The 15649-nt window shown below is 56.4% G+C and overlaps 6 protein-coding genes across 6 annotated transcripts; 3 read left to right on the forward strand and 3 right to left on the reverse strand.

Annotated features, from left to right (window-relative positions):
- Positions 1-1680: 1680 nt before the first annotated feature.
- BKA78DRAFT_356769 (uncharacterized protein) lies at positions 1681-3378 on the forward strand (the record flags this gene model as incomplete). The annotated part of the gene is made up of 1 exon (XM_066892112.1): positions 1681-3378. One exon carries the CDS (start codon positions 1681-1683, stop codon positions 3376-3378), a length of 1698 nt encoding a protein of 565 aa, XP_066740038.1.
- Positions 3379-3898: 520 nt separating this feature from the next.
- BKA78DRAFT_347199 (replication protein A 70 kDa DNA-binding subunit) lies at positions 3899-6256 on the reverse strand. Its single transcript, XM_066890556.1, has 4 exons — positions 5952-6256; positions 5274-5905; positions 4335-5227; positions 3899-4276 (listed from the first exon to the last, which is right to left on the reverse strand). The coding sequence occupies exons 1-4, from the start codon at positions 6136-6138 to the stop codon at positions 4159-4161; spliced, it is 1830 nt and encodes a 609-aa protein (XP_066740039.1). The 5' UTR covers positions 6139-6256; the 3' UTR covers positions 3899-4158.
- Positions 6257-6414: 158 nt separating this feature from the next.
- Positions 6415-7919, forward strand: BKA78DRAFT_325822 (Alpha/Beta hydrolase protein). Its single transcript, XM_066889390.1, has 8 exons — positions 6415-6572; positions 6619-6646; positions 6696-6718; positions 6766-6792; positions 6845-6993; positions 7045-7421; positions 7502-7669; positions 7723-7919. The coding sequence occupies exons 1-8, from the start codon at positions 6492-6494 to the stop codon at positions 7815-7817; spliced, it is 948 nt and encodes a 315-aa protein (XP_066740040.1). The 5' UTR covers positions 6415-6491; the 3' UTR covers positions 7818-7919.
- Position 7920: 1 nt separating this feature from the next.
- Positions 7921-9372, reverse strand: BKA78DRAFT_273698 (uncharacterized protein). The gene is made up of 3 exons (XM_066885544.1): positions 9205-9372; positions 8520-8648; positions 7921-8431 (listed from the first exon to the last, which is right to left on the reverse strand). The coding sequence occupies exons 1-3, from the start codon at positions 9235-9237 to the stop codon at positions 8069-8071; spliced, it is 525 nt and encodes a 174-aa protein (XP_066740041.1). The 5' UTR covers positions 9238-9372; the 3' UTR covers positions 7921-8068.
- Positions 9373-11891: 2519 nt separating this feature from the next.
- Positions 11892-13024, forward strand: BKA78DRAFT_46288 (uncharacterized protein). Its single transcript, XM_066893225.1, has one exon. It carries the CDS (start codon positions 12066-12068, stop codon positions 12831-12833), a length of 768 nt encoding a protein of 255 aa, XP_066740042.1. The 5' UTR covers positions 11892-12065; the 3' UTR covers positions 12834-13024.
- Positions 13025-15222, reverse strand: BKA78DRAFT_46292 (uncharacterized protein). The gene is made up of 5 exons (XM_066893226.1): positions 14869-15222; positions 14747-14808; positions 14424-14664; positions 13640-14368; positions 13025-13592 (listed from the first exon to the last, which is right to left on the reverse strand). The coding sequence occupies exons 1-5, from the start codon at positions 15108-15110 to the stop codon at positions 13217-13219; spliced, it is 1650 nt and encodes a 549-aa protein (XP_066740043.1). The 5' UTR covers positions 15111-15222; the 3' UTR covers positions 13025-13216.
- Positions 15223-15649: the final 427 nt, after the last annotated feature.

The raw sequence follows: 15649 nt of genomic DNA on the forward strand, positions 1-15649 counted from the left end.
CGGCGGGAGGTTATCAGCGGCGGATAAACGAGCAGAGCCTGATGCGCAATTGCCTGCGGCGGAGCGGTGGGAGGGCGCTGGCGGTGGGCGAGCGAGGAGAGGAGGTGAGATGGGATTGCGGAGGAGGTCGAGCGGCCATTCAAGGAGGAGGGCAGTGCAGTTGGTGTTGTCTTGTCGGCAGACTTGGGTGTGGAGTGTGGAGTGCTGAGAGTCTGGGGATTCTCGGGTGTCGATGACTGCTTTCGGCTAGGCGGCCGACGGCACCTAGACTGGACTGTGGTTGTTTGCAACGACGGGAGAACAAGGTGGATGGCAGAGGAATTGTTGTCAGGTAGCAGTCGAGTAGATGCCCAGGAGTAGCCCCTGCCCTGCCCAGCGTCTCCTGAAGTACCTCTACCGCAAGTCAGTCACGCAGACAGTCGACCGGCAGTCGCACCACCTGCACCACAACACACCGTCATGTGTCTTTTGCGAGAAGTGCTGCTGCTCCGTCAGAGGCCAAGCGTTGGCACACGCATCTCTGTTCCTTCAACTGCGCCTCACTTTGCTGAGCCAACGTCAACTGTCTCTACCCACTTTTGTCTAGCCATCGCTTGGATCCTATGGCCTGCCGCTTTCAATTGGCTGCAGGCCCCTACGCTCTTTTTCTTCTTCACAGACAGACTCAACAAGAAGACAACTACTAGGATTCATGTCAAACCTGGATCCTCGCCCAAGAGTAGCATGGCAGAAGTAAGCTAACGCAGTGCCTCCGGGCAGGCCAGGATGGACTTGGGTTAGAGTTTCGAATGCCGACTTTGATGTTTGGAAATGTTTGGCGTGAGTAGAGACGATGACGTAGGTAGGTCCATGTTTCCAGGGGATGGTTGAAGAATCTCTTTGACTGCACCACAAGAGTCATCGCCATCAATCTCAGCACCACAGAACCATGGTTACCAAACGCTGTATACCAATGCAGAAATACCTAGCAACTATTGATGCAATGTACATGTAGACAAAACTCCCAAGCGGACCGGTGCGTTATCGCTGGGATCGATAACCGGGCGCATGACTCGTGGCCGCTGCCGCACTGACGGCCTGTCGTCAGTCCGGGGTCGCCAAAAAATCTCCAACCGGCCAAACATCCGTCGCCCAAACACGGCCGCTACCTTGCCTCGCCAAGATATCAAGAAAGGGTGAGTACAGTCATTGAAATTTTATGGTTACCATCTGCAAAAATGATTTGACCAAACGCGGTTGAGTTTCTGGCGCAGTGGGTGACGAAAGAAATTCAACTTGGGCCTCTCTCCAAGTTGTTGCATACTCAGACGCAAGCGCCCGAATGCTCCTTGTAACCACGCATCAAGAGAGAGAATTTCCTCCATGTTCAAAGCATCAGGAGCTTGATCACTCCATGTCTACATGAACTCACGCAGTGACAGAGAGCATCGGAAGCTTTCGTCGCCCACTGTGCGGGCCGCATCTCTTTTGAGTCAACTTGCTCCTTCTCTATATGCGTACCTACTGTATTTAGTCAACCGCTCCTTCCTTCTTTCCAAACATGCTCCCCACATCTCTTTTCTTTTAAAAGATCCTCGTCCCCATCTTTTCCCTCACTGATTCAGCTCCTCAACCTTCTTCCCTCCACAGCTTCTTCTCCTCGTTTCTTCCCTCCACCACGTCTGACCATCAGCAGGCATCATGACCAAGACGGTGGGCGTACTGGGCGGCGGCCAGCTTGGCCGCATGATGGTCGAGCCGGCCAACCGGATCAAGATTCCAATCAACATCCTCGACGCTCCCGGCGCGCCAGCAAAACAAATCAGCTCCCACGCCGGCCACATTGACGGCTCCTTCAAGGACGCTGAGTCGATCAAGAAGCTCGCAAAGACCTGCGACGTCATCACCTTTGAGATTGAGCACATCAACACCAAGGTTCTCGAGGAGCTCGACGGCACCGTCGCCATTGAGCCGCATTGGAGCACGGTGCGCATCATCCAGGACAAGTACGCCCAAAAAGAGCACCTCTCCGCTCATGGCGTCGCCGTCGCCGAGTCGTATAGCCTCGACCATGCTACGGAAGAGGATTTGCGCGCCGTTGGCTCCAAGTACGGCTACCCCTTCATGCTCAAGTCCAAGACGGAGGCGTACGACGGCAAGGGAAACTACCCAGTCAAGAGCGCGGCCGACATCCCCGACGCCCTGAAGCAGCTGGGCAGCCGGCCGCTGTATGCTGAGAAGTGGGCCGAGTTCAAGATGGAGCTGGCCGTCATGGCCGTCAAGACCAAGGACGGCACCATTGCGTACCCGACGACCGAAACCATCCACGAGGACAGCATCTGCAAGCTCACCTACACCCCGGCGCGCGGCGTCTTGCGCGACATTCGCGAACGGGCCGAGGCGCTGGCCAAAAAGGCCGTCGCCACGTTCAAGGGCAAGGGCGTCTTTGGCGTCGAAATGTTCCTGCTCAAGGACGACACGCTGCTCATCAACGAGATCGCGCCGCGTCCGCACAACAGCGGCCACTACACGATTGAAGGCTCGGACGTGTCGCAATTCGAGGCGCACCTACGCGCCATCACGGACGTGCCGCTGGGCCAGGACGACCTGCAACTCTGCAAACCCGCCGCCATCATGCTCAACGTCCTGGGCGGTAGCACCCCCGACAGCCACGTCCAAATCTACAACCTGGCGAAGCAGACGCCGCGCATCCGCATCCACGACTACGGCAAGGCCGAGGCGCGGCCGGGTCGCAAGATGGGCCACTTGACCGTGACGGCGGCGTCCATGAGCGAGGCCGAAGCCCTCATCAACCCGCTCATCGCAGCCGTCGACGCGCAAAAGGGCCGTGAGCCCAGCGTCCCTCAAGAAATCGCGCCGCAGCCCCTCGTCGCCATCATCATGGGCTCCGACAGCGACCTGCCAATCCTCAAGCCCGCGTTCGCCATCCTCGACTCGTTCGGTATCCCCTACGAGACGCGCGTCACGTCTGCTCACCGTACGCCCGACTGGATGTACGAGTTCGTCACGGGCGCCAAAGCGCGCGGTTTCCGCACCATCATCGCCGCGGCAGGCGGCGCGGCGCATCTCCCAGGCATGGCGGCGGCGCTCACAACTCTGCCCGTCGTCGGCATCCCGGTCAAGGCGAGCGTGCTGGACGGCGTCGACAGCCTGTACAGCATCGTGCAGATGCCACGGGGCGAGCCTGTCGCGACGGTTGGCATCAACAACAGCACCAACGCGGCGCTGCTGGCAGCAAGAATCTTGAGCGTCCGCGACGAGAGGGTCGAGGTTTGCTTGGAGCGGTTCTATGGCGAGCATCACGAGGAGGTAATGGCCAAGGACGCCAAGTTGTTGAAGCTGGGACCGATCAAGTACTTGGAGCAGATGGGAAGGTAGATGATGGCAATTGCCTGGTGTATACGCAAGGGGAAAAGGGGGGCAAATTTTCATGTGCAAGGTGGATTAGCTAGTTGAGCTCAAGAATACCTCAATGGATCTCGTCAAGTCTGCCTGAATGCTCCCTGTATGCGTGGATCTTGACTTTGAAATTTCAGCCCTTGAGGTCAACTTACTGAACGACTAAGTCCGAAAACGTGACAACAGGGAGCATTCGAGCGCCCTGGCATCATCGTCTTGGGATTGCCATTTCTTTTGCGACCTACCTACCGTGCGCCACCAGCACACTTACTCTTTCGTCCATGCACCTTGTCCAAGCAAAGCAGCGCACACACGTCGGACGGATTCCATTGAGTGCGTTCGTCAACTCCAAGGCAGAGCCGGGGGGGGGGGGGGGGGGGGGGGGGGGTGCTCGAACGCTCCTTATAGCTATGTAGTATCCTTCATAGCCGCGGGTCCGATTGTCTAAGGCGTGCAGTGGTAAGGTGCGTGAATGCTCTAGTCTGAGCTAGCGCAGGCATTTTCAAGTCAAAAAATTGGTGAGGGCATTGTGATGAAGAAAAGCTTGTTCGACTCGATTCAGATACACATACTCATCAAGCGAGACGGAGCTGCTGTACGACTACTACTACATGTCACGCGGTACGGACGGACGCCAGACGCCAACGACGAGCAAACAAGCAACGAAGAGAAACCCAAATAATCATTGATCCCCCATCTGTCCACCCACCACCCATTCTTTCATTTTTTGTAGCATCAAGACGATCACGAGACGCCCCGCTAGTGGACAAACATGCTGGACGATTCCGCAATCTCGTACTTCTTGAGCGTCTCGATGAGCGACGCGCACTCGGACTTGAAGTCGACGGGCCTGGTGCTCGAGACTTGGTAGCGGACCCTGCGGCAGGTTGTTAGCATGCGTCAAAGTCTGTAGTGAAGGAAAAAGAGACACTTGCCTCTCTTGGTCCTGGAACGTGTCCAGCTTTGCGCGGCAGCGGAACACCCACGTCTTGCACGTGGCGTCGGCGAAGGTCTTGTCGGCCCTGGTGGTGGTCTCGTCGTTCTCCTTCATCTCCACCAGCTCGTTGGCGCTCATGCCCATGATGTCGCGGCCCGACTCGTCGAATCCGCTCAGCCACATCTGGCCAGTGTGGTCGCTGACGTTGATGTTCATAATGTAGCGCCATTCGGGACGCGGGTGCGTGAGGTCGCACTTTTCGCAGCGCCACTGGCCCGGCTCCGTCTCGACCACCTTTTTGTTGCAGCCCTGGCTGGCGCACGCCGGGTAGGCAAACGTCTCGTGCTTGACGTACATGATGGTGGCCTTGAGCGTAAAGTACTCTGCGTCTCCGCTCATGCCGATCCGCTCGTCGTTGATCTGCGCAATCGTCTTGTACTCCTGACGTCTGCTCACCGTGCCGGTTGACTGCTGGTGCGTAATGAAGTTGTCAGAGTTTCCGGAAGCGTCGTACCAGCCCTTGAGCTTGTGGGCCTCGTCGATATCCGGGTCCACGTTCATCGTGCCCGAGGACAGCAGCGAGAGACTGCGGCCTCCAAAGTCGGAGACCTTGACGCCCTTGAAGGCAATGACGGAGTTGGGCGGGACGTCGAACGACTCTGCCGTCTTTCCCCACACGGTCAGCCGAACCGAGTGCATCGTGTCGTCGACAAGCGTGAGTTCGCGCTTCGTAAAGGGCTTGCTTGAAGTCTTGGATATGATTTCATTTGATTCGCCAACTTCCTTCAACACGCCAATCGTGTCGATGGTCGTGTTTGGCTCTACGCTTTGAAGGTTTCCGATGCTGGTAAAGTTGTATCGCACATCTGGAACATTTACCTGGTCCTCGGCCTGAAACGAATTAGCCCAAGTCTCCCACGGTGCCAAGTGTACACACCTTTTCAACAACGCTGTCGTTCTGGAAAGTCAGTTCATAGTCGTTGTTAACGTTGGAAAACTGCTTCTTGGCCAGCTTGACGCTGCAGTTGGAAATGTAGTAGACCTGGCCCTTTTCAAACACATCGTACAACTGGTCACACTGGTCCTTGAAGCCAGTCGCTCGAATCTCGCCGCTCTCGTCGAGAAGATTCACGCTAAAGAGCTTGCCCTCTCCATTCTTGTTGTGCCACGTCTTGACGTCGCTTTTGTAGGTGCATCGAGCCTTGATGGTCCACTTGTGGGCATATGGGGATAGAGCCTCGATTGGGTAGAGAGTGGCAAGGCCAGATGGCGCGGTGGATTGAGTACGGACGGTCGCGGCTGGCGTGGGAAGCTGACCGTTGGACCTGTTGCCGTAAAAGTTGTTGCCAGCAATCTCTGCTGGTTGTGGCTTCTCCTCCCTCTTGACATCGACGGTCGCATCGAGAGGCTTGGGCTGACCGAGCTTGTCGAGCTCGCCGTACTGCTCGAGCACGTCGAGGTCGAGAACAACGAGAATCTTGCGGTCCTTGATGACTTGGGGGTTGAACTGCTTGAGGCGAATGACGGATCCCTTTTTCAAAGATCCTGACGCGATGATGGAGTTGATTTCTGCGTGGTTGTTAGCAAAATACCACGACCAAGAACGCAGGCTTACGCTGTGCCAGCATGCTCTGGATGAAGTTGTCCATGTCGCTCAAGACCACACGATACCTCTCCTCGCCATTCTTGGAGTCCATAGCCTTGATTTGCACGCATTGTAGGATGGGATTTTCGACCTGGTCTGGGCCATCAACGAAGATGGACCGCAGAGCTCCGCGAGTGATGGCGCTTTCGGCTGACATGGCGGCTGCCCGAGTGGATTGAAGCTCGTCGTATAAAAGTCAATCAGACGTGAGCCTTGGATCAGACGCGAGTGGTGGTGGTTGGGCTGGACGTGGGGAGCGAGTTGTTGAAGGTGGCGTACGAATGCAGAGGCAGACGCGCCCGACGCGTAGTCGCGTAAATCGATGAGTCGGCGGAAGGCGCCAAGCCTCCGAGCTTCTGGAATCGGAAGGACCCCGGCATCCGGCCCCCGGCCCTGTCACCCCCGTGCCCGTCACCCGTCCGTCCCCCGCCATCGCACGTCCCTGCGTCATTGCAGGTCACCAACAAGAAGACGTCTCCCGATCACTCCTTGACTGCTTCCAACGACACAATGACGGACCAAGACCTGGCGACCAGAGCGCCTGAAGCTGATGCGCAGGAGGGCTCTGAGCAACCCCAGCCTCCCCTCACTGTAAGGTCATCGAAATGGCAGTATTGACATCGTTGACACTGTTTAGGAACATTGCACTAGCGATCGTCCGACTCGTATGTTGCAGCCCTCTCAAATCTGGGGATGAGCGCTAACAAGCGACAGCTGCCGGAGAGGTTCCCACGGGCGTACGCTTCCGCTGCTCTCTAACCTGTCCAAAACTTACATGCGATAGGAACTCACCAAGTTGAATGGCATAGATGTACGTTGGCAGCATCGTGAGGTTGAGCTTCCTTGACTTATATTTGCACCAGGTCTACATTGCAAAGCCAAGCGACTACCCTCATGCCCCGTCCAAGTTACTGCTCCTCCTTACCGGAGGCACCGGCCTCGCGTCTACCAACAACCAGCTGCAGGCGGACAGGTTTGCCAGAGAAGGCTACCTGGTGGTTATGCCCGATCAGTGAGTCGCAAGAGAGGGACAAAGACAACAACACGAGCTGACCGCTCCAAGGTTCGGCGGCGACATAGCACCCAACACTATCATGCCTGCCGAAGAACAACCATCGTGGGTTGAGCAGATCAAGCTCGCAGCGGCCCAAACCAGCAAGGCCTTTCTCATCGACATGTGGCTGGCACGCCACACTCCCGAAAAGGTGCTCCCACTCCTCCGCAAGGTCATCGAGGGCGCAAAGGAGGAATTCGCAGATGCCATTGCGAACGGCGGCGGCATCTACGGAGCTGGCTACTGCTTTGGCGCACGCTACATCTTGATCCTGGGCGGCAAGCACGCACACCCGGTTGCCGGGGGCCAGGACAGTAAGCCGCAGGATGTGGAGCAGGGGGTGGTCGAGAAGGGGCCGGAAATCAAAGTCGGAGCCGTTGCGCATCGTAAGTGCTCGCGTGTCACACACCCGGCTGCTGATGCTGTGCCACCCATATGCCGCCATGATGCTGACCGATTGCCCCAGCAACCGTCGTGACAAAGGAGGAGCTCGCATCAATCCAGGTTCCTGTCTCGCTCGCTCTTGTGGAGAATGATCCAGTGTTTCCCGACGATGTGGTCAATGCGGGCAAGGAGGCGTTGGAGAAGAACGGTGTCGAGCATGAGATCAAGACGTACGCTGGCGTACCTCACGGTAAGTGCCATCGAATCATGTTTTACTGTCCCGTCATCTGACCCATGTCGCAGGTTTCGCCGTCATTGGTAGCTATGACGACCCGAAGATTTCGACGGAGCAGCAGGTCGCTTTCGAGCAAATGTTGGGATGGCTGCAGGCCCATTGATGATTCGTCGCGAATGATATACCCACCCGAGGACCTATCGGCTGGTCTCTTTGCACTGCTTGGATTCGGATTTCAAATAGCTGGTTTCAATGAAAAAGGGTATAGGCATGACTATACCATGATTCTCCAATGACCTAACCTCCCTTTCAGCGCCTTGTCAAGTAACGCCGTGCCAATTTTCGGAAACTCACTCCAGTGCGCCCGTGAATGAAAAATGAGGCTTTTTCAAGACTCGCCCACAGCTCTGCCCATCATATCAACTCCACGTCGCCCGCCAAAACTCTCTCCCTCACGACGCTCCACCTCACAACCAGCACATCGCCCCTGTTCATGTCGACCTCGGTCTCCTCGTCGACGCCACCGACAGCCACGACGCCGCAATCGCGCAGCACGCGGCAGAAGACGGCGGCGTCTGCGTCGGGCGCGTCGATCATGCTGACGCCGCCGGCGTTGTCGTCGAGGCGCTGCAGCTTCTCGGGGAACTGCGCCAGGAACGACGCGGCGTAGTGCGACGAGAGGAGCGCTTGGTGCTGGGAGAGGTACTGGCGTTCGGGGAGGGAGAGGCGCGAGAGGACCGCGGGCGTGGAGAGCGTGTGGAGGGCGTACTTGTCGATCTGGGTGGATTGTTAGTATTTGGTGCAAGCGAAGAGTACATTGCACACTGGGGGGTTTAAAATTGGATTCTGGCATGTATATACGCACCTTTGCTATCCTGGCGCGCAGAAACGAGCGCACGAGAAACTTGAACCGCTCGAGTTCGGTCTGGTACAAGATGAGGCGGAAGTTGGCCTTGGGGTCCATGTTGCCCGTCTGCTCCTCGACGAGTTCAATCTGCTCGCGGGCGACGACGTCCGTCACGCGTTAGCCAGTTGGTCCGTCGTCGTCATCGTCGTCATCATTGTGAACGCCTGTTGCACAGTTCGACTACGTCTGGCGCCGCTGCCGCTGCGACCTGCGTGCAATGCAGTGGAATGGCTTTGCAGATGGATATGGGATACATATGCCATGTTCCCGTCCGTTCTCTGGGCCGTCAAATCCTTCCCGCCTGCTGCGCTGCGCGAGTGGACTGACATTGACATTTTGCGTCTTGCGCTCGCGCGTGCGTCTGACACGGCCGCCGTCTCTTGCCCGTCGTCTGCTTCTTTCTCGTTTCCCGGGCCATCGTTCATCGTGGGCTTCGTCCGTCGACCCGGTCAGTCCACTCGCGCAGCGTGCAGGCGGGCGCCGAAACGACACGGTCCCTCCAAATAGAAGAGACGGAGACAATGGAAAATGGACTTTTGAGAAGTAGACTCCAAGAAAGGTACGAAAAACGAAAAATGGATTTTAAGAAAACTGGACGTCTGCCAGTTGCCCCAACGCCAACGGCATACACACACGTACGTACCTGAGCCCTCACCCTATCCATGACCCTCTCCATCAGCGCGTCCGGCCACGGCAGCACCTCCGGCGCCACGCGCTCGGCGACCCAGCGGCGCGTCAGTTCCTGCAGGTCTGCCGCGGCCGACGCTGCGTCGCCCACGCCGGCGCCGGCGCCTCTGGTCTGCGCCGCGAAGCTCTGGTCGACGTCGGCGAGGATGTCGTCGATTTCCATTTTTTTCTTCTTTTGCTCTTCTCTTGCTTGTAGTTGTTGATTTCGTTGCGATTGGCGATGACAAGGGCGAGGAGGGAGTGCGGAGCACGTTGGCAGCAGAAGTATGGGGTTGGCGCTAGGAGATGCTGCGTTGGATGGTAGGTGGTGGAGCGGGCCGCTGATGCGAGTCGATGCGATGCGCGAGAGAAGGCAAGGTACGGAGACGGAAGGATTGCGGTCGATGTAGCGCTATGCCAGGTGTGCTGCCGTACGTGCGTATGGAAGTCTACACTTGAGCGATTCGAAGGATGGAGTCTACTCAGAGAGCGACGCGACGGGAGGACGCGCCTTATTGGAGTTCGTGTCTCCGCTCCGCTCCGCTCCTCTCCGTGCGCCCCGCTCCGCCCCGCCTCGTGAAGACTGCCTGGCATCTGAACTTGCACCGCATCCTTGTCCATCGTCTGCATGTATCCTTGCACGCCAGCTGTCGGTACCTGACACCCTGAATAATGCCTGACGACAGGTACAACGGACGGACGGGCTAAGTACCTGATGTGAGTAAACACAGCTACGTGCCTAGCCCCTCTGCCGCTCGTTCAACGGCCATCGACACATGGATCCAAGGAGCTCCCGGGGCCCTGCTGCGCTTGCTCTCCCAACCGATACACTGTTGCGCCAATTCTAATCCATCACCCCTTCTTGGGCACATGTTCTTTGTGCATTATTACACATCCAGCAACCCATTCCCTCCTCTGCCGTGTCTGTCTGCTGCTGTCCAGTCAAGGGTAGCCGGGAAATGCTCGCGTGCAGGACACGAGTTTCTCTCCTCTTTTTTTCTCTTTCTCGAAAAGTCAAGACAGGGCGAGACGATACGGGACGGGAAGAGAGCAGGGGAGCTGGCGGGACGATTTGACTCACTGACTCTCTCCTCTCAGCGACTACCAAGCAGCGCAACTAGCATTTGACTGACTGACTGACCAACCAAGTCTGTAACCAAGAGACGAAACCGTACATACCCTTTCTCCGGTCAACGAATCAACCGACCAACCAACCAACCAACCCGGCACCAAGCAAACGCAAAAACCTGACCACGCGCAGCGTTCGTGTTGCGGGGATGACATGGTGACGGCCGCCGCCGCCGCTGCATCCGCCGCATCGTCTCGTCCATCTCCGTCAATACTTTTCTTTTCCATCCGTCCTCGACCCTCCCTCTTTCCCATCATCCCTCCTCACAGATTCCTCGCCCATCCATGTTTCCATCTACATCCATGCACCGCATCCACAACGTTGACGTCGACGTTGACGTTGACGCCCTTGGAGCAGCGAATCAACAAAATTGCCGCACCACGCGTGCCAATGGAAGCCAATCGACGAAGGGGACGGACGGGCCGACCAAAGCTACACACACACTGCACTCGTCTGTCTCGTGTATCCATGTCTTGTCGTCGTCGTCTTTCCTTTTTTGCTTCTGCAGCCTTTGTTCTATTGATTACTGTTGCATGACAGGACGGAAAACAGTGATGTTGATTGTACCATCTACCCATCGACCTACCACTCTTATCTGTTTTACCTCACTTCTCCCTCCTCGCCACCAGTAGGCAAGTAAGCTGTCTGTCCCTCTCCCCTCTCCCCGCTCCCCACTACTGCCCCTCCGCCTCGTCCCAGCAACCCAGCACCAAACACCACCAAGCATGACCCCCGCGCGCGTCAGGCAGGAGCGGACGGGCCGAAGCCAAACCAAAAAAGCTAAACCTACCTCGAGATTTACGGGGGAGGCCCTTGAACGTGGCGGCGCATCAAGGGACAGAAAGTGGGTGCAAAACCCGGTTGAACGCACAACAGAGAAGGTGCTCATCCCTGCCGTATTTGTGTGCGTGTGTGAGTGAGTGTTGCACAACTTGCTGGGACGGGGTCGTTGTCCTGTACTTATACACATGTCTAGGGACTTGGGGGGGACTTGGGATAGCAACGATGTGTGTGTGTGCATGTGGAGACGTCGCGACTGATCTGACCTGACCAACCAAGTGAGCAATCGCTAGGTCTACTACTAGAATCCCACACGCTTTGCAAACGTTCATCGCGTTCGCTGCATGCATAGATGGATGAGTAAATTATTGATTCATGTGGTAGATGTCATAAGTGAGGTATCATTCACCCTCTCCCTCCTCTCCTCTCCTCTCCTCTCCCTCCATCAACAGTGGTATCAACTCCAACACCAATTCCAACATCATCCGCACAAGCCTTTCTTTGCATCGTCTTCTCTCGCCTCTCCTCTCCTCTCCCCTCCTCTCCGCCTCCACCCTCTTCTCTCTGCCGTAACCGTTCCATGAGTAGGTAATAACTAACAATAGGGAATAAGGTATAAGGTATACTAGATGATGATTAGTAGGAGTAGTAGCGATCGTCTCTCGTCTCGTCTCTTCTCGTCTCGTCTCGCCGTTCCTCTTCCTCCTTTTTCTCGCGCTCCTCCATGTCAAGGAGACAGACTCGTCCAGTCCTCGACACTCCTCGAACCCCCAACCCAACCCAACCCGCACCAACGAACCGACCCCATCCACATTACCATCGACAGGATTAGGAAAAGAGCAAAGCGAGCCGAGGAGCAGCGCGATATCGACAACAAAGGCAAAACCGAGTAAAGTGGTGAGTGAGTGAGAGCAGGTCGGCATGAACGCATGCGAGATAGACAAACAGACGAGCACACACACAACAGCCAGCCAAAAGGGAGGACCAAAGCAACAACGGGAGTGCGGCAGGCAGGCAGGCAGGCCAAGCGAAGCAAAGCGCAAAAAGCAACCCGAAAAAGAAATGCAAGCAATGCAAAAAGAGCAAAAGAAACCATTGAGTGTGTGAGTGTGTGTCTGTCCAACTATGCAAATGCCATGCCATGCCCGTTCCACCTACCTCCCCCCTTTTTTCGGCATCTCACTCTGTTCTCTCAGCCTCCCCTCTCCAGTCAGTCAACCTCGCTTCCCCTCTCCTCCATCTCCCGTCTCCCAATGCCAATGTACGCATGCAAGCCGTTTTATGTGCGTCTCCAAAAACGGCGTCGAAGTAAAGAACCCCCAATATGCCTGCTTGCTTGCTTTTTGCACATGCCGTCGCCGGGCTCGGACGCGGCCTGGGACACGGCTATGTGTGTGATGCAGCCCCAAAGAGAAAATGCAAAAAACTCGCTGATCCGGATGCATTCGTGGTGTGGACAACGGCAGAAGAGGATGAATGCCAGAGGTGGTTGCTGGAGAGGAGGTCGTGTTTCTTGGGACCTATCAAGTCATCGATTGACAAGACGTCTCGTTTCGGTGTATGGTGGTGGTGGTGATGATGATTCTAGAACAAAGCAAATGCTGATGCAGAATGATGATGGAGAAAAGGAAAAAGTGGGGCTGGTTTGCCCAAGGAGTCCAGCTGCCAGTCGTGGTATGTACAGCTCGAGGTCTTGACGCGGCCGCGTGCCAAAGACCGAATGGGTTGTACCCGAAAAGTGATTGTATGAATCAACAAGGAAATGCATCGAGACCAGTGGGGTATGATCCGGTAGAGCGCCCAAGACGCCAGGCGCCAGTCGAAAGGAAGAGGATCATCCCAGACTAGAAGGGCGTATAGTGGAAAGTTGTCCGGGGTGAAATCAAAGCCGTGTTATGAAAGTCGTCCGAAAGAAGTCGAAACCAAAAGGCCGTTTCATAATGAAGCCGTGCAAACGCCGAGCAATGATACAAGGAAAAAAGGTCGGGTCGTGTGTCGCTATGCAGGGGTCGAGAAGGTTAATCAGTAACGCCGTGAAGAGTCCGGATGATGCCATGAAGTCCGACAGAGTTCATTCTTGTCAGTATGATGCCATCCTGCGCGCATGCGCGCGACTACTAGCATTAGAGTCATGCATCGAATCCATCGAAGCCATGGCCGGCCGTGAACGACTAGGGGCTGTCGGGCTGTCTTCCATGTCACAGCCGTGCTCCCCAAATGCAAATGTCTGAGCCCTGCTCAGCTTGACGCGTTGCTTGAGCTTGTGCAAACCTGCCTCGCAGGCACGCTCGTGTTCCTCAGATTCCATACGCAGGTAGTTTTGAGGGAAGCAACGAGGTTTGAACTGTTCATAAAATGACGAATACCCGCCGTGCAAAACGTAGAGCTCGGGATAAGTCAGGCGGGGATAGTTGTCTTCATTAGCATGACGATCGCGGCTCCGAATGAACTCGGCCCTGGAAATTGTGAGCAGGAAGTTCGTTGGCAAGAGGGATCGACTGACATTCGGGGAGCACGCAGCTCTGAATACTCGCAGTGAAAGACGAGAAGAGTCTTGCGGGGAGTGTTGTAGTCCGTGTACGGATCAAACAGCTTGTCGGCAAGCGATTCCCTCTCGCAAAAGTTCACTGCACCATCAATGTGACCTCCTTCGTACTCATATTCGAAGCGACAATCAATGATCAGAGTCTCGTCGTACGTGTCATTATATTGACCGTTGAGCACGTCAATCAAGGTGGAGCAGTTGATACGGGGTAGACTGTTGGGCTCGCCGTTGGATGGCAGAGTTGGCAGCGTGAGCTTCGGCACATCGTCCACGTCCATAATCGACGCCAGTCCACTGCCAACCTCTTTCGAGTCGGTGTTCATGACGTCGCCGGGGCTCTCAAACATGCTCATGGTCCGACGAAACTGCTTCCTTGGCCGGGCCGCACCAGATTTCCTGACGCCAGGCACGGGAGAGCCGTTGCAACGGTTGAACATGGAAGAGTTGAAGGTGGAATGGCGGCCTCCTCGCGAACGTTCCTGGAGGTGGAAGTTGAGCCTTCGGTCTTGCACAGGCGAGGGCTTGAAGCATTGGCTCAGCATGTCCGCGTCTTGGCCAGGGGCGCCGCTGCTGGTATTGAACTGGAACGGCATGGTGGTGTCCTTGGACTGCATATTCACGGTAGTGGACGAAAAGGCTTTGGCACGGGATAAGGAGGGGCGGAGAGGAAAGGTGGGCTTCTTGCGTCTGGGGGCACTGTCAGCGAATCCACCCCGACACAAGGGTGGACAGAGTGCCTTACTCGGGCGCCAACATGGGGCTATCAAGTAGCGGGTTTGGCGGCGGCGAGCACGGGGGATTCATGCCCTGTTCTTGGGGCTCGGGCGTGGGCGACTGCACTGTAACCCGAGCGACTAAGCCGTGGGCGGGCTTGTGCGGGAGTGGCGAGATGTCCATGCTGTCGTTGGTAAAACCTGGGGAAGATGAGGGGATTGGCGGAGTAGTGACGCCTTCCCGCCAGTTGTGGGAAGGTGTGGTCGCGCCTTCTAGGAGAGAGCAAGAGTAAGCGGCAATCTTTCCAAGACAAAAATTTTTTGCACAAAAAGAAGAACTGTCGACCCTTACCCTCTGGCTTGTGGAAGAGATTGGCCGTGAAGAGCGATCGCCTGGGGGTGGGAAGCTGGGGACTGCAATCTGTAAGTACCTAGGCAATCGCATGAAAAGAGACAGATACGGGCCGAACGCACCTCTGGTCAATGGTGAAATTTTGGGCCAGATCCGCGGCAAGGCTCACGGTTGGAGAGGAGCCCCTTGCAGCCTTGGTGTTGAAGTAGTCGGCACCAGACTTCTTCATACTCAGATCCTTGAAATTAAAGCTGTTTGCGCCAAGGGAGCTGAAACGGGGCCGGGTGGACGCAAGGTCGCGTCTGTATCCCCAAGTGCCAGGCGAGGGCGGTGGCTGCATGACAGCCAGCGGTGAAGACTCCATGACTGCTATCCAGCTTGGCCGTGTCCAATTGTCCTAGTTGTGTGTAGTGGTGTGGTGGTAATTCCTGGCGGCTAATGCCTCGGGTATGGATGGAGACGGATCTAAGGAATTGGCCGATTGAGGATGGTGGACGGGATGTACCAGGACGTCGACGAGGGGGAGTTGTAGAAGGCCCGGTCGGAGGACAGTTAGGTAGTATCGGGAGGAGAGGGGCGGGCGAGGACCTAGGTGAAGGTAGGTGTTCGGGCCGGAGAGGAGGAAGAGGAGGTGGTCGACGACGTCGCTGGTCCGGCGGGCGGGATGAGGCAGAGGAGCAGCAGAGCTTTGCCTTCTGGAGGGCGGAGAGAGGCAGGAGCGGGATGGGGGACGGTCGGGAAGAAAAAGGCACGAGGTGGTGGTGAAGAGGTGTTGAAGCAACCCAGCAGCGTTACCAGGGAGATGCTGCTGCGGGGGCCAGGACCGGTTGATCGCTTGCGCTTCAGGAACACAAGAGAGGCAAGCAGGCAAGCAGGCTTTGTTGGTTGAGGCTGGAATTATGA

This window comes from Phyllosticta capitalensis (genome assembly GCF_038381095.1).
Source record: "Phyllosticta capitalensis strain CBS 128856 chromosome Unknown BKA78scaffold_11, whole genome shotgun sequence".
In the NCBI taxonomy this organism is placed as follows: Eukaryota; Fungi; Ascomycota; class Dothideomycetes; order Botryosphaeriales; family Phyllostictaceae; genus Phyllosticta; species Phyllosticta capitalensis.

Bases quoted from the DNA above. Each gene is read 5' to 3' on its own strand.
- BKA78DRAFT_347199 (XM_066890556.1), bottom strand. From the start codon at position 6,138: ATGTCAGCCGAAAGCGCCATCACTCGCGGAGCTCTGCGGTCCATCTTC. The intron at 5,906-5,951 runs GTAAGCCTGCGT...ACAACCACGCAG, and splicing joins CCAGAGCATGCTGGCACAGC to AAATCAACTCCATCATCGCG. The intron at 5,228-5,273 runs GTGTGTACACTT...AATTCGTTTCAG, and splicing joins ACGACAGCGTTGTTGAAAAG to GCCGAGGACCAGGTAAATGT.
- BKA78DRAFT_325822 (XM_066889390.1), top strand. From the start codon at position 6,492: ATGACGGACCAAGACCTGGCGACCAGAGCGCCTGAAGCTGATGCGCAG. The intron at 6,647-6,695 runs GTATGTTGCAGC...AACAAGCGACAG, and splicing joins CACTAGCGATCGTCCGACTC to CTGCCGGAGAGGTTCCCACG. The intron at 6,719-6,765 runs GTACGCTTCCGC...TACATGCGATAG, and splicing joins CCGGAGAGGTTCCCACGGGC to GAACTCACCAAGTTGAATGG.
- BKA78DRAFT_273698 (XM_066885544.1), bottom strand. From the start codon at position 9,237: ATGGAGAGGGTCATGGATAGGGTGAGGGCTCAG. The intron at 8,649-9,204 runs GTACGTACGTGT...GCCCGCGAGCAG, and splicing joins TGGATAGGGTGAGGGCTCAG to ATTGAACTCGTCGAGGAGCA. The intron at 8,432-8,519 runs GTGCGTATATAC...CAATCCACCCAG, and splicing joins TGCGCGCCAGGATAGCAAAG to ATCGACAAGTACGCCCTCCA.
- BKA78DRAFT_46288 (XM_066893225.1), top strand. From the start codon at position 12,066: ATGCGAGATAGACAAACAGACGAGCACACACACAACAGCCAGCCAAAA.
- BKA78DRAFT_46292 (XM_066893226.1), bottom strand. From the start codon at position 15,110: ATGGAGTCTTCACCGCTGGCTGTCATGCAGCCACCGCCCTCGCCTGGC. The intron at 14,665-14,746 runs GTAAGGGTCGAC...CTCTCCTAGAAG, and splicing joins TCTCTTCCACAAGCCAGAGG to GCGCGACCACACCTTCCCAC. The intron at 14,369-14,423 runs GTAAGGCACTCT...CAGTGCCCCCAG, and splicing joins AGCCCCATGTTGGCGCCCGA to ACGCAAGAAGCCCACCTTTC.